At 46.9% G+C, this 16,456-nt stretch overlaps 1 protein-coding gene across 4 annotated transcripts in view; it reads left to right on the top strand.

Moving 5' to 3' along the window:
* Nucleotides 1-16,456, top strand: part of LOC132818445 (nesprin-2-like) — a 311,316-nt gene that overhangs the window by 200,070 nt on the left and 94,790 nt on the right. For 3 of the 4 annotated variants that reach the window (XM_060829513.1, XM_060829511.1, XM_060829514.1), the window contains 7 exons: nucleotides 4,588-4,725; nucleotides 5,749-5,903; nucleotides 9,478-9,625; nucleotides 10,736-10,830; nucleotides 12,462-12,696; nucleotides 13,817-14,011; nucleotides 15,402-15,527. In XM_060829513.1, coding sequence (XP_060685496.1) covers nucleotides 4,588-4,725; nucleotides 5,749-5,903; nucleotides 9,478-9,625; nucleotides 10,736-10,830; nucleotides 12,462-12,696; nucleotides 13,817-14,011; nucleotides 15,402-15,527 — 1,092 coding nt within the window. The remainder of the gene's footprint in view (nucleotides 1-4,587; nucleotides 4,726-5,748; nucleotides 5,904-9,477; nucleotides 9,626-10,735; nucleotides 10,831-12,461; nucleotides 12,697-13,816; nucleotides 14,012-15,401; nucleotides 15,528-16,456) is intronic. The other variant, XM_060829512.1, reaches the window with a different exon arrangement.

The raw sequence follows: 16,456 nt of genomic DNA, 5'->3' as shown, positions 1-16,456 counted from the left end.
TCTTTTTGTCTCTGTTGCATTGTCTGTATCTCTGTCTCTCTCTCTCTCTTTCTCTCTCTCTCTTTCTCTCTCTGATTATCTCATTCTAGAACATAGAACATACCAGCACAGTCCAGGCCCTTCGGCCCTCGATGTTGTGCCGTCCTGTGAAACCAATCTGAAGCCCATCTAACCTACACTGTTCCTGTCTCGTCCATATGCCTAGCAAATGTCCATTTAAATGCCCTTAAAGTTGGCGAGTCTACTACTGTTGCAGGCAGGGTGTTCTATGCCCCTACTACTGAGTAAAGAACCTACCCCTGATATCTGTCCTATCTCTATCACCCCTCAATTTAAAGCTATGCCCCCTTGTGCTAGCCATCACCATCCGTGGAAAAGGGCTCCAACTGTCCTCCCTATCTAACCCTCTAATTATCTTATATGTCTTAATTAAGTCATCTTTCAACCTTCTTCCCTCTAACTAAAACAACCTCAAGTCCCTCAGCCTTTCCTCATAAGACAACAACCTAATAAATCTTTGAACCCTTTCCAAAGCTTCCACGTCCTGCCTACAATGTGGTGATCAGAACTGTATGCAATACACCAAATGTGGCTGCACCAGAGTTTTGTACAGCTGCAGCATTATCTCATGGTTCCAAAACTCAATCCCTCTACTAATAAGGCTAACAAACCCTCTGCCTTCTCAACAACCCTATCAACCTGGGTGGCAACTTTCAGGGATCTATGTACACGGAGATCTCTCTGCTCGTCTACATACCCAGGATCTTACCATTAGCCCAGTACTTTGCATTCCTGTTGCTCCTTCCAAAGTGAATCACCTCACACGTTTCCGCATTAAACTCCATTTGCCACCCCTCAGCCCAGCTCTGCAGCTTATCTATGTCTCTCTGCAACAGAGATTTTACATCTTTTTGTCTCTGTTGCATTGTCTGTATCTCTGTCTGTTTCTCCCTGTCTCTCTCTCTCTCTCTCTGCAACCTATAATATCCTTCATCACTATCCACAACTCTACTGACCTTAGTGTTATCCAAAGATGTGCTAACCCATCCTTCTCTGACCTCATCCCGGTCATTGATATAAATGACAAACAGCTGTGGACCCAAAACAGATCCTTGCGGTACACCACTAGTAACTGAACTCCAGGATGAATATTTCCCATCAACCACCACTCTGTCTTCTTTCGGGCTTTTGCCCGAAACGTCGATTTTCCTGCTTCTCGGATGCTGCCTGACCTGCCGTGTTTTTCCAGCACCACTCTAATCTAGACTCTGAAATCCATATACACCACATCAACCACTTTACCCTCACCCACCTATTTGGTCACCACCTCAAAGAACTCAATTGGATTTGTGAGGCACGACCTACCCGTCTCGAAACTGCATTGACTATCCCTAATCAACTTATTCCTTTCGAGATGATTATAAATCCTATCTCTTATAACCCTTTCCAACATTTTACCCACAACCGAAGTAAGGCTCACTGGTCTATAATAACCAGGGTTGTCTCTATCTTCTTGAACAAGGGAACAACATTTGCTATCCTCCTGACTTCTGGCACTATTCCTGTAGACAATGACGACCTAAAGGCCAAAGCCAAATGCTCGGCAATCTCCTCCCTGGCTTCACAGAGAATCCTGGGATAAATCCCATCCGGCTCAGGAGACTTACATTTTCACACTTTCCAGAATAGCTAACACCTCCTCCTATGAACCTCAATCCCATCTAGTCTAGTGGGCTGTATCTCAGTATTCTCCTTGACAACATTGTCTTTTTCCAGTGTGAATATTGATAAAAAGTATTCATTTAGCGCTTCCCCTATTTCCTCGGACCCCACGCACAACTTCCCACTACTGTCCTTGACTGGCTCTATTCATTTTTTTATTCCTGATATACTGATAGAAAGCTTTAGGGTTTTCCTTGATCCTACCTGCCAAAGACTTTTCAGGTCCCCTCCTGGCTCTTAGCTCTCTCTTTAGGTCTTTCCTAGCTAACTTGTAACTCTCAAGCGCCCTAACTGAGCCTTCACATCTCATCCTAACACAAGCCTCCTACTTCCTCTTGACAAGTGATTCAATTTCTTTAGTAAACCATGGTTCCCTCGCTTGACCACTTCCTCCCTGCCTGATATGTACATTCTTATCAAGGACCCACAGTAGCTGTTCCTTGGATAAGTTCCAGATTTCAATTGTGTCCATCCCCTGCAGTATCCTTCCCCATCCTATATATCCAAAATCTTGCCTAATCGTATCGTAATTGCCTTTCCCCCAGCTATAACTCTTGCCCTGCGGTATATACCTATCCATTTCCATCACTAAAGTAAATATAATCAAATTGTGGTCACTACCACCAAAGTGCTCACTTACTTCCAAATCTTACACCTGGCCTGGTTCATTACCCAGTACCAAATCTAATGTGGCCTTGCCCCTTGTTGACCTGTCTACATGTTGTGTCAGGAAACTCTCCTGCACATTGGACAAAACTGACTCATCTAAAGCACTTGAACTATAGTATTCCCTGTCAATATTTGGGAAGTTGAAGTCTCCCATAACAACGACCCTGTCACTCTCACTCGTATCGAGAATTATCTTTGCTATCCTATCCTTGACATCTCTGGAACTATTCAGAGACCTATAGAAAACTCCCAACAGGGTGACCTCTCCTGTTTCTAACCTCAGCCCATACTACCTCAGTAGACGAGTCTACAAATGTCCTTTCTGCAACCGTAATACTATCCTTGACTAACAATGCCACACCTCCCCCTCTTTTACCATTTTCTCTGTTCTGACTGAAACATCTAAACCCTGGAACCTGCCACAACCATTCCTGTCCCTGCTCTGTCCATGTCTCCAAAATGGCCACAACATCGAAGTCCCAGATACCAACCCATGCTGTAAGTTCACCACCTTATTCTGGATGCTCCTGGCACTGATGTAGACACACTTCAAACCACCTTCCTGCCTGCTGGTGCCTTCTTGCGATGTTGAAATCTTAGTTCTGACCTCACTACTCTCATCCTCCCGTATACATGAACTACAATTTCGGTTCCCATCCCCCTGCTGAATTAGTTTAAACCCACCCGAAGAGCATTACCAAATCTCACCCCCCGCCCCAGGATATTGGTACCCCTCTGGTTCAGGTGAAGACCATCCTGTTTGTAGATGTCCCACCTACTCCAGAAAGAGCCCCAATTATCCAAGAATCCAAAACCCTCCTTCCTGCACCATCCCGGGAGCCACATCATCAACTCCTCTCTCTCCCTATTTCTTACTTCGCTTGAGTAACAAACCAGAGATAACAACTCTGTTTGTTCCAGCTCTAAGCTTCCAACCTCACTCTTGCTCGCTCCTATGTGCATCCTCTCTCTCTCTCTCTGTCTGTTTCTCTCTCTCTCTCTCTCTGTCTGTCTGTCTCTCTTTCTGTCTGTCTCTCTCTCTTTCTGTCTGTCTCTCTGTCTGTCTGTCTGTCTGTCTCTCTCTCTCTGTCTCTGTTGCTCTCTCTCTCTCTGTGTCTCTCTGTCTGTCTGTCTGTCTCTCTCTCTCTCTCTCTGTGTGTGTGTCTGTCTGTCTGTCTCTCTCTATCTCCATGTGATTCAGGAGCAGAAGTAAACCATTCAGCCCATCAAGTCTATTCCGCCATTAAGTCAATTTTTCTGCCTTTTCTCCATCAGACTTGATTTCATTACTGATGAAAACTCTCTGTGTCAGCCTTGAATATCCTGAAAGCCCTAGCCTCGACAGCCCTCTGTGGGAAAGAATTCCACAGATTCACTCCCCCCGGAGAGAATAAATTCCTCCTCATCTCTGTCTGAGATGTCTGACCCTTTATTCTGAGATGTTGCCCTCTGGTCTGAGACTCTCCCACGAGAGAAGACAATCTTTCTACGTCTACCCTGACAAGTTCTTTCAGAACCTTGTATGTTTCAATAAGGTCACCTCCCATTCTTCGAAACTCCAATGATACTGCACAACCTACTCCAACCTCTCCTCTTCACTCCTGGGATCAGCTGAGTGAACTTCCCCTGCACTGTCTCTAATGCAAGGCTGTCTTTCTGATGCAAGATGGAGTCACTGGACTTGAACTGGTAACTCTACTTTCTTCCTGAAGATGCTACGAGACCTGCTGAGTTTTGTCAATGCTTTCTGTTTTCGTTCTGGTATATCTTTCGTTAGAAAGGATGTCCAGAACTGTCCACAGTATTCCCACGGAGGCCTGGCGTGTCCTTGTATAGTTTATATATTCCATTGCCTTTGAATTGAATGCCAACATTCCATTTGCTTTTTTAATTACCCACTGAACTTGGATGCTAGCTTTTTCATGTTTCATGCATGTGGAATCCAAATCCCTCTGTGCTGTAGCTTTCTGCAGTTTGCACTCAATCTCTTTCTCACTCCTCATGCTCTCTCTCTCTCTCTCTCTCTCTCTCGTTTTCGCTCTCTGCTCCTGTTTATTAGAAACAGTGTTTTGCTCTCTGCTGAGGCCAGTCGCAGGCTGAGTGAGACTGCTGTTACTGGCTGAGTTACTGTAGTATTGCTGCAGCTGTGTGACTAACCAGTGAATCACTCTCTTTCTGTGATGTATGGTGTCACAGGGCTTGATAGAGCAGCACGAGGAATTCCAGCAGTGTTTACATGCCCTGGAGACTCTACTGAATGAATCTGAGGAAGTTCTGAAATCAAATGGTTCCAGCCCTGAGGAACCGGAAGCTTCCTGCCTCGAGATATTGAAGGTCTGTGTGTGTCTGCCTGTCTGTGTGTCTGCCTGTCTGTGTGTGTCTGCCTGTCTGTGTGTGTCTGCCTGTCTGTGTGTGTCTGCCTGTCTGTCTCGGTGTCTGTCTGTCTCGGTGTCTGTCTCTGTGTATATGTCTGTGTGTCTGTCTGTGTGTCTGTCTGTGTCTGTGCACGCACATCTGTGTGTCTGCGTGTCTGCATCTGTACGTGTGCGCGTGTACCCTTTCTCAATTCAACCTCACTGAAGTTTCAGCATACTGGGCATCTCCCACAATGGCTGTCCATCCTGCCCCACACTATTATCTGCCATGTCCCTCAATCCCCTCCTAACTCTCATCTCCATACTGCCCCTTGGCAGCATCATCTGAAAGCACTGAGTTAGTTTTCACTGTACACTGATGACTCCCAACTCTACCTCCCCACTGGCACTCCTGCTCCTTCACTATCCAATTATCCGACTGCTCCTCCCAAAGTCCAGAGCTGGATGAGCAGTGATTTCCTATTGGGAAAGACAAAGCCGTTGATTTCAGTGCCTCTCTACAAATTCTGTTTCCTTGTATCCAACTCTATCCCTCTCCCTAGAAGCTGTCTGAGGCTGGTCCAAAGTGACTGTAATCAGTCTCACATCGTGCCACCCAACCCTCTCATGCTCAAGTGTGGCTTTGTTTTAAAATTTATTGACAGGATCTAGCTGTCACTGGCTAGACCAGCATTTATTGCCCATCACTAATTACCCAGAGGGGAGTCAATCCCATTGCTGTGGGTCTGGAGTCACATGTAGGCCAGACCAGGTAAGGATGGCAGTTTCCTTCCCTAGAGGTCATTAGTGACCCAGATGGGTCTTTCCTGACAATTGGCAATAGTTTCATGGTCATCACTAGACCCTTAATCCCAGATTGTTATTGAATTCAAATTTCACCACCTTCTGCAGCGGGATTTGAACCTGAGTTCTGAAAGCATTCCTTGGGTCCCTTGATTGCCGGTGTATAGCCCACCTCCTCCTAACTGTGTCTGTGTTACAGGGTCAGCTGCTGAGATTGAGCAGCAGCTCGCTGCACCTGGAAACTCTGAACCGTCTCAGCGGCCAGCTGCCAATCGATGGCCTGGATTACACCAAGGTTCAGGCCCTGACCCGGCGATGGCAACTGGCTCGAGCAACCGCTCTGGACCGCTGCAGGTAACATCACCGTCAACCAGCTGGCCCTGTCGCACAGATTCACCACAGTGTGAGCTGGAACAAAAAGGGTTGTGTTCTGAAAGCACCTGCAGAGAATTGTGAAATGGTCCAGGAAGCTGATGGGAGGGTGAGGATCCCTGGGCGAGGAACATCCCCCCCCCACTCCCCTGACATACACACTCACACTCACACTCACACACACACACACTCTCTCACTCACTCCTCACTCTCACTCACTCACTCACACGTGCGCCAGCCCTATCCCCCAAAACAATGACTCTGCGGACTGCCCCCACATGTGCGCCTACAAATCGGCCATTGGATTTCTTTATTGCTGGGTTGTGGGTATCATTGGCAAGCCCAGTACGCCCCTAACTGCCCTTGAATCAACAGCTCACTTGGCCCTTTCAGAGGGCAATTAAGAGTCAACTGGTTTGAATTCTGGAGCCATGAGTCTTATGATATGCAGAAAACTTTCACCAGGATGATAATCTGCAGAAGCAGATGTAGGCCATTCAGCCCATCAAGCCTGCTCCATTATCCAATGAGATCATGGTTGACCTGATATTTCTTAACTTCACTTTCCTGCTTTTTCTCCCTAACCCTTGATTCCGTCACTGATTCCAAATATGTCTCTCTCAGCCTTGAATATACTTAATGACCCAGCCCTGTATGGTTAAAGAATGCCACAGATTCACTCCCCTCTCCGAGAAGAAATTCCTCCTCATCTCTCTCTTAAATGTGTGAACCCTTTTTCTGAGAGTGTGCCCTGTCAAGTCCCTCAGAATCTTGTATGTTTCAATAAGGTCTCCTCTCACTCTCCAAAACTGTAATGAGTACACGTCTCACCTGCTCAATCTCTCATCAGAAACCGTCCATCAGTACCCAGTACCAGCTGTAACAGGCTTTCCTGATCTGCCTCCAATGTGAACTATCTCTCTGTGGATAAAGGAACCAATAGTATTCTCACTGTTCCAGCTGTGGTCTGATTAGTGCCTGGTAATTTTAGCAAAAGTTCCTAATTTTTATACTTGATTCCCTTTGAAATGAAGGCCAATATTCCACTTGCCTTCCCTATTACCCACTGAACTTGGATGCTGGCTTTTTAATGTTTCATGCACGAGGACATGCAAATCTCTCTCTTCTGTAGTTTTCTGCAGGCTTTACCCACTTGAATAATATTCAGCTCCCCAATTCATCCGGCCAGAATGCGTAATCTCCCAATTCTCCACACTATATTCCACTTACCAGGTTATTTCCCCTTTGTTAAACCTGTCTGTATCCCTCTGCAGACTCTGTGTTATCCTCACCACTTGCCTTCCCAATTATTTTTGTGTCATTCACAAACTTGGCTATAATACATTCACGTTCCTCATCCAAGTCATTAATATAGATTGTAATTAACTTCGTATTTTCACACCTCGGTATGGTCTTGCTGTGTCTCTTTACAAGCCTTTTCGGTGTTTAAGCCATTGTTAAAGCTTTTTATTTACAGATTTATTAGCATAGGTGTCTCCTCAACTCAAAATGGGCTATATTGAAATTTTAGGGTAAAAAAAATGAGGTCTGCAGATGCTGGAGATCACAGTTGGAAATGCGTTGCTGGTTAAAGCACAGCAGGTCAGGCAGCATCCAAGGAATAGGAAATTCGACGTTGAAGGGCTTATGCCCGAAACGTCGAATTCCCTATTCCTTGGATGCTGCCTGACCTGCTGTGCTTTAACCAGCAACGCATTTTCAACTATATTGAAATTTTATGTTAGCTGTGTTGGAGCCTTTAAATCATTAACCCTTATGCAAATCTTAGTGTGTGTGTGTGTGTGTGCGCGCGCGCGCGTGTGGGGGAGGGGGGGAATGTGTTTCTGTGTGCGACTTGACAACCACCTGATGAAGAAACAGCACTTTGAAAGCTAGTGCCTCCAAATAAAACAGTTGGATTATAACCTGGTGTTGTGTAATTTTAGTTTGTAATTTTGATGGGTTAAGTATGTTGGCTAAACATTGTCAAAAGCAGTATAATGTAGAAAAATGCGAAGTTGTTCATTTTGTGAGAATATTTAAATTGAGAAAAATTATAGAAAGCTGCCACAAAGGGACTTGGGGAACTTGTACATGAAACACAGAAAGCTAGTACATAGGGGTAACAGGTTAGCAGAAAGTTGGCCCTTATTTCAAAGGGGTTGGAGTATGAGATCACATCTGGACTACTGAGCACAGTTAATTGGAAAATTCACTAGAATAATCCCTGGTGTATGGTGAGATTGCCTTATGAACAAAAGTTAAACAGGTGGTGACTTTACTCATTGGTGTTTTGAAGAATGTGAGGTGATCTCATTGAAACATTTTGTATTCTTAAGGGGCTTGACAGAATCAATGCTGAGAGGATGTTTTGCCTCATGGGAGAGTCTAGCACCAGAGGGTATAAACTCTGAATAAAGGGGTGCACATTTAAGAGTGAGATGAGAAGGAATGTCTTCTCTCGTGTGGTTGTGGTACTTTGGAACTCTTTGCCACAGACAGCTGAGGGGACAGCTCAGATTTTTGATCTGTTGGAGAGTCCAAGGTTATGGGGAAAGGGCAGAAAGTGGACGTGGGCAATGTCAGATCAGCGCAGGTACAGGCCCTTCGGCCCATCAAGACTGCACTAATACGCGATGCATATCTAAACTAACAATTGTCCATAGTCTATTCCTTGCTTATTCATGTATCTGTCCAGGTACCTTTTAAACCTTGGTGTTGTATCTGCCCCCACATCTCCCCTGGCAGTGCATTCCAGGCACCTACCACCCTCTGTGTAAAAAAAAAACCCTGCCTCTCACATCTCCTTTAAACTATCCCCATTTTACCTTCCTCCTATGTTCTCTAGTAATTAACATTTCTACCCTGGGGTGGAAATCCATTCTATTGCGCTTCTCATAATTTTGTAAATTGCTATCAGATCGCCCCTAATCCTTGGCATTGGACAAATTGTTTGTCCAATCTCTCCTCATAGCCAATACCCACCAAAACAGGCAACATCCTGGTAAACTGTTTCTGTACACTCTCCACAGCCACTGGTAGTGTGGTGACCAGAACTACATGCAATATTCCAAATATGTCAGGGAAAATGTTCCTATTTCTTATGGTTTTATGGATCTATGTTGACTTCCAGTTAAGCAACTCCTTGATTTTAAAATTCACATCCTTGTTTTCATATCCCTCCATAGCCTCTCCCCTCCCTCTGACTATAATCCCTTCCATCTCCAAATCCTGTGAAATATCTGCCCTCCTGTAATCCTGGCATCTGTCTGCTGTTGCTGGCCATGGCCTGGGCCCCACTATCTGACATTTCCTCCCTCACATCTCTTTTCCTCACATTGTCCCTCTAAGACACTCCAAAAAACCCACCCCTTTGACCAAACATCTGGATACCTGCCTTAAGATCTCCTTATGCAGCTGTCAGATTCTGTTTGATAATGCTGTGAAGTGCGTTGTGAAATCTTATTACTATAAAGCTGCTATATGAATGTAACTTGTTGTTGCAATCTTGAGTTTGAAATGCTGATTATTTCTTCCAAATGATCAATGATTTCAGTAAACTGCAGGCTGTTACACTGCAAGAGGAGAGCTTCAGTCAGAAGTGTGAGCATTGGAAACAGTTTCTGAAGAGGATGGAGGAGACACTGATGATTGATGTTGCTGGCAGCTATGAGGGCCTGAAAGAACAACAGCAAACTCATGAGGTGAGATCAGTCCCCGCAGACCACCATGGAATCACTGGCATATTATCCACTCAGTAAGTCAGGACAGTTCCAATGTGCCTGAGCTCTCTGCCCATGTGCCCACACCTTCTAAGACAATCAGCTATATCAGCAAAGTAAGCATTAGCCTGCAGAACACTCCTTACTTACCTCAGATCTAATAGGAGTTCCATCAAACTACCATTCCTCTGCCTAAAGCCCTCCTGGCCCCCATACTTACAAAACCAAGTCAAACCCTCTTTAATTATCGGGGCAGCATAGTGGCTCATGGTTAGCACTACTGCCTCACCAATTCGATTCCACACTCAGGCGACTGACTGTTCTCCCCGTGTCTGCGTGTGTTCCCTCCGGGTGCTCTGGTTTCCTCACACAGTCCAAAGATGTGCAGGTCAGGTGGATTGGCCATGCTAAATTGTCCGTAGTATTCAGGGATGTGCAGGCTAGGTGTGTTCGCCAGGGTCTGGATAAGATGCTCTTTGGAAGATTGATGTGACTTGAGGGGCTGAATGGCTGGAGCCTTGTGACCAGTGGAGTGCCACAAGGATTGGTGCTGGGTCCACTGCGTTTTGTCATTCATGGGGTATTGGCATCATTGGCAAGGCCGGCAGTTGCTACTTAGTCCTAATTGCCCTCCAGAGCAATGGTGGGTCTGGAGTCACATGTAGGACAGATTTGGTAAGGACACAGATTTCCTTCCCTCTCAGCAAATCAGGTGGGTTTTTATGACAATCGACAATAATTCCACAATCACCATTACTGAAGCTGACTCTTAATTAATTCATTAGAATTTAATTCCACCAGCTACCCAGCTCCACCAGGTTTGAACCCAGTTTCCCAGAGCATTAGAGTCATAGAGTCATAGAGGTGTACAGCACGGAAACATAAAAACCCACCTGGTTTGCTGATGTCCTTTAGGGAAGAAAATCTGTCCTTATTGAGTCTGTCCTACATGTGACTCCAGACCCACCATTGCTCTGGAGGGCAGTTAGGACTAAGTAGCAACTGCTGGCCTTGCCAAAGATGCCAATACCCCATGAATGTGGAAAATAACCAGTAAGCTCACTGTTAATTTTAACTCTGCTCCTGTTGCAGCTTTTCCAGGTGGAGGTTTCAATCGCACACCAGATCCTTGATTCAATCGTTCAGGAGGCCCAGAATCTGATTCCAAGCAGCAATGTCCAGGACAGGTGAGTCAATGACCAGAGCAGCCAAACCTTTTCTAATGAACTGACAAGGACTTATAATTGGGCAGTTTGTCGTTTCCATCAGCTTTCGATCCTCCTGCTCCACTTGGTTTCTGCCTGCACTTTCTGTGCGAATGTTTCCATTGACTGGGTGATAGGAAACAGAGAGTCATGGTCAATGGATATTTCTGGAGGAAGGTTTGTGATGGAGTTCCCCAGGAGTTGGTGTTCCAGCTCCCCCTTTTTCTGATCGACATTAATGATCCGGCTTTCGGTGAGCAGGGGGTGGCTTCAGAATTTGCAGAAGATGCTAAACTTGGACGAATTGCTAACTGTGAAGAGGACATGGTGGGGGTCCAAAGGAGTTGGTGGATTGGTGGATGGGGGCAGATGAGGTTCAATGCAGAGAAGTGTGAGGTGGATGTGTTTTAGTCACAATAACCTTGGAGGGAAACATGTAATAGGGGAACAATTCTAAAGGGGGGAATGCAGGAGCACAGGGAGTTGGGTATATATGAGCACAGATCAGTGAAGGAGGCAGGACCTGGGGAGAGAGCAGTAAATAAAACACACGGTCTCCTCGGCTTTATACATAGGGGCATGGAGTACACGAGCAGGGAGGTGATGGTGAGTTTGTACAGGACCCTTGTTAGACCCCAGCTGGAGTGTGGTGTACAGTGGGCACCACATTCTAGGAGTATGTGAATGTACTGGGGGGGGTGCAGAGTGACTTACAAAAATGGTTCTGGAGCGAGAAACTTCAGTGATGAGGGTAGATCGGGGAAGGTGCAGCTGTGTTCCTGGGAGAGAAAGCAGCTGAGACAGAGACTCGATAGAGATTTTCAAAATCATGAGAGAGCTGGACAGTAGAGAGGGAGAAGCTGTTCCTGCTCGCAAAAGGAACAGGAATGAGAGAGCGTTAATTTACAAGAAGCAAGGGTAAAGTGAGGGATCAAAACATCCTCACACAGTGAGGAGCCTGGGTGTGGAATGCATTGCCTGGAAATGTGGGGGAGGGCAGGTCCAATTGAGACATTGAACAGGGTATTGGATGATTTGGATAATGGCTCCCATGTCTGTAGAACAAAACTCTCACTTCAGAGAGGGTCGCTAGGCAGCCATTAGCACAGAGCCCCCTGTCCTCTCTCAGGTAGTCTTCAACTTTAAGTATTTTCTCTATCTGCCGATCCGCACCTTTCTGCAGGCTCAGTGTCACCAATACCTCTGTTCCATCCCACTCTATCTTTTTGAAAAAGATGTCCATCGTTGGCCAGGAATGATGTGCAGGACATGGGGAAAAGGCAGGTGGTTGGCATTAAGGGATGGAACCAGTGCAGGGAGGATGGGCTGAATGGCTTCTTTCAGAGCTGTAATGATTCTGTGATTCTCAATGGTCACTGTTTGAATGGTTGAGTGCTGTTGTGAAGGCCAATTTTGTAGTGTTCTGAACTTGCTGCTTCCTGCCCTACAGACCAGGAAGAATGTAAGGCCCTGGTGTATGGGCAAGGCTTAGAGAGAGTGATCTCTTTCTGGTCCCGGTATCAATGGGGCCATTGCACCCAGTGGTGAACTTCCAGAGTCAGGGAGAACTGAGGCAGGTTTTGTTTTCTAATAATGTCGGTCTGCCTCCCCAGAAGGACGTTTGCCCTGAATCTCTTGGCGCTGAAGGAACGCTGGTGCAGATTGGTCCAGAACATCTGGCAACGCCAACACATCATTACCACCCTCGCCAACCAATGGTGTCACCATGGCAACTCTGTGGCCAGACTGCGTAAGCTGCTCACTGACACGTCAAACATACTGCAGGCCATGGGCGATCTGCGCAGTTACAGTCTGCAGCAGCTCTGGATGCTGCTGGCGGAGGTGAAGGTGAGTGGTTTTGTTCCTTAATGCTCCTTGCCCAATACCGAGGGGGGTCTCAACACTGAGGGGACCTTGCCTTCTGAATGTGTGATAGGTCAGGCACCTTGGTGGGACTGGGCGACCTTGAGCCAACCTCCAGCCCAACACTGCCTCCTCAACTCCGAAAACTGGGAGAAGGTCTTCTGCTGGAGAAGGAATTTCTAATTTTGGACAATGTCTGCTCCTTGTGTTCAATTTATCACTAACTATCAATGGGTTTAAACATTTGTTTAAATATCAAAATACACTGAATAATTCCAGCCCATCACAGGCATACTATCACGCAGTACAGGAAGAGGCCGGTCTGTCCATCAGGCCTGTGATGTCTCTTTGAAAGGGAAGACAGGGTGGCGGACAGGTGGGTGGGTGGTGAAGAGCTGTGGGGCAGGACAGGGAGGTAATGGGTGGGGAAGGGCCAGGGAGGGGTAAGGTGGGGAGGGGTCAGGAAGGGGTAAGATGGGGAAGGGTCAGGGAGGGGTAAGGTGGGGAGGGGTAAGGTGGGGAAGGGGTGGGGAGGGGTAAGGTGGGGAAGGGGTGGGGAGGGGTAAGGTGGGGAAGGGGTGGGGAGGGGTAAGGTGGGGAAGGGGTGGGACGGGTAAGGTGGGGGAGGGGTGGCAGGGGTAAGGTGGGGGAGGGGGTGGGAGGGGTAAGGTGGTTAAAGGGTAAGATGGGGAAGGGATGGGGAGGGGTAGGGTGGGGAGGGGTAAGGTGGGTTAAAGTGTGGGATGGGCAGAGAGGATGTGGCGGGGGGGTAGGGGAGTGGTGAGGGTTGTGATGGGGGGGGGCAGGCTCTCTCAAGGAGTTGGTGAAGGCAGTGTTGGCCCCTGGTTCTCCGTGAATAGTTTTATAACCCCCCCGGATCAGCCCTGACCCCTCTCGAGATCAGCCCTGACCCCCCTTCCCAGATCAGCCATGAACCCTCCCCCAGATCAGCCTTGCGCCCCCCCAGATCAGCCCCGACCTCCTCCCCAGATCAGCTCTGACCCCTCCCCTTCCCAGATCAGCCCCCCAGACTACATGGGTAACCCTTTGTGGGAAGTGTTGAGCGGTTAGTGTGCAGATGTTATCGATCTTGTTCATCTCCAAGCTCCAGGGGAGGAGACTCCAGCGGTTGGAGCCGTACCTGACCCGGGCCCTGGCGGTGAGCAATGAGCTCCTGTCAGCAGCGGATTCCTCAGCACAGGCATTGCTCCAGGAACAACAACGCCAGCTACAGGACGCCTGGGGTTCCACCAACCTACAGCTCACGGACAAGAGGAACAAACTGACCGCCATAGTGAAGGTACACCCTGTAAAACCTTCCTCTCAAACCGAAACTGAGCTCCACCAAAACCTCACCAAGGTCAAGTCATCGGGAAACAAAATCTTGGGGAGTCTGAAGTGACTCTTCTCCTTTAACTCAGACTCTGTTCTCCTCCTCGTAAAGCTAACCTGGAGGGTTTTGTATGCATGGCATTGGATGGCTGGAGCAGTGTTTGAGGGTTATCATTGGGGCTGATCATGCTGCTGCACAGTACAGCTTCCCATTCCAGCCTCATGCCTTAGCGTTTGATTATCTGTTACCAATTGTGAGGCATCACAGCCAGTGGGGACAGGTTGGTCTGTCATTGACCAGGTGGATTGAACAAAAACGGAAGCATTGACTTTCACTAGGTTTGGATCATTCTATTAAAATAAAAAAAATGCAGCAAGTTGCTCAGTAAAGCAGGTAGCATGCATGAAGATAGAAACAAAATTGGCTGTTCACGTCAATAGTTTTTCATCCGGATTCCAGCAGAGGAATGTTCGGGATGGTCTAGAATTTGAACAAAGGCTGCGATGAACATGAAAGGGAAGTTTGCAGTAGGGTGGAGGCTGGGCAGGATTAAACAACAGAGGAGTTAATGCTCTGGGTCCAAAGGGAATAGGGACGGGACAAGAAAGGAAACAGCAAAATAAGTGCTGAGAGCGGAGACACCACTGACTGAAAGTGAAAATAAGGAAAAAAAAACCATCAAAATACAGGATACAAAGAAAACCATTCAAAGTGGGGCAGGGTTTACAGTTTGAAAATATTGAGCTCATTGTCCAGACTTTTGTAAAGTGTGTAGCTGGAAGTTGAGTTGCTATTTCCTCAGTTGATTTTGAGTTTCACTGGAACAGGGCACCAGGCAGAGGACAGAGATGTCAGTGTGACGGTGAGGTGGGAGTTAAAATGACAGGCCCCAGAGACTTGGGGTCATGCTTGTGGATGGATCAGGGGTATTTTACAAAGCACCCCAGGCTGTATTTGGTATCAAGATGCCAACATTGTGAGCATGAATAGAGTAGACGAGATTGATGGACGTGCACACTGCCTCACTTGAGCGATTTCCACCATCTGCAGTATTCTGCTGCATGATCAGGATCTTCACTGTAATGAATGACCCCCTTCACACCATCCAAGCCCCCACCTTCTGTGATGTAGTCACTGCTGTAACACGCTCTGCATTTCACATTCTTCCATCAACAACTGTGTCAATTCTTTCCACAGTATTGGCTCAGGGGGCCGTATTGGTCAAGACACTGTGCTGTGGAGTCTTACACTTCCACCTGACTGTGTCGATAAAGCCTGCGCCACGACGCTGGGCCTGTTTATTGTAAATCCCCTGCTATCCACCCACCACTCTGTGTCTTTGTGTTGCTCTGGACAGATGTGTGACAGATGTGGGGAGGAGGTGACCGTATTGGGTCTCAAGCTCCAAGAATTCGGAGTGGAGTTGAGGCGGGAGCTGCCCTGTATCAGCGAGGACCTACAAAAAGAGCAAAGTAAACTCCAGGTAAGAACAGGGTGTTGCTGGAAATCCTCAGCAGGTCTGGCACCCTCTGAAGTCAGAGAGAAAGAGCTTCACAACTGTGAGGGGTTATTGACCTGAGATGTCAACTCCACTTCCCTCTGATAGATGTTTCTGACCTGTTAAGCATTTGTAACGTTTACTGTTTTATTTCGGCTTTCCAGTATCTGCTTTAGTTTGCTTTTGTATCAGGTAAGATTGACCATGATCTTTCATGAATGAATGTTGGGAGGGAGGCTGGGAATGTTAGTGAGTTATTCACCACGAGCAGTGTGAATCCTGTCCGAGCTCTGTAACAATAGCTGGTCATCTCCAACACACCCCTGCATTCTGGCACACCACTTGAAGAAATTCTTTTGTGGGATGTGGGTGTTACTGGCTGGACCAGCATCTGTTGCCTATCCTTAATTGCCCCCAAACTTACCTTACTAGGCCAGTGCAGAGGGCAGTTATGAGCCAACCACATAGCTGAGCCTCTGGAGTCACGTGTAGATCAGACCAGACCAGATCAGGGCAACAGATTTCTCTCCCTAAAGGATATCCTATTATATTCTATTCTACCAGATGGGTTTTTACAATGAACAATGATTAGTTTAGTGGTCACCATTTCAATGACTGACTTTTATGAATTATTGAGTTTCAGTGTGCAGATTAAATTGCACTATCTGCCGTAGTGAGTATTGAACTGGTGTTTGCAGGGCAGAATGACCAGTGAAATTAGCACCCATCGGTCAACAAATCCTCATTATCTCCAACTTGCTTCTCTCTCTCTCTCTGTTTGTCTCTCTCTCTGTCTGTCTCTTTCTGTCTGTCTCCGTCTTGTGCACACACATGTGTCTTGTGTACATACTCTCTCCCTCTCTCTCTCTCTCGCTCTCTATCTATCTATCTATCTATCTATCTATCTATCTATC

This window comes from Hemiscyllium ocellatum, chromosome 8 (genome assembly GCF_020745735.1).
Source record: "Hemiscyllium ocellatum isolate sHemOce1 chromosome 8, sHemOce1.pat.X.cur, whole genome shotgun sequence".
Taxonomy (NCBI): domain Eukaryota; kingdom Metazoa; phylum Chordata; class Chondrichthyes; order Orectolobiformes; family Hemiscylliidae; genus Hemiscyllium; species Hemiscyllium ocellatum.
This window is presented reverse-complemented; position numbering and strand designations above follow the sequence as displayed.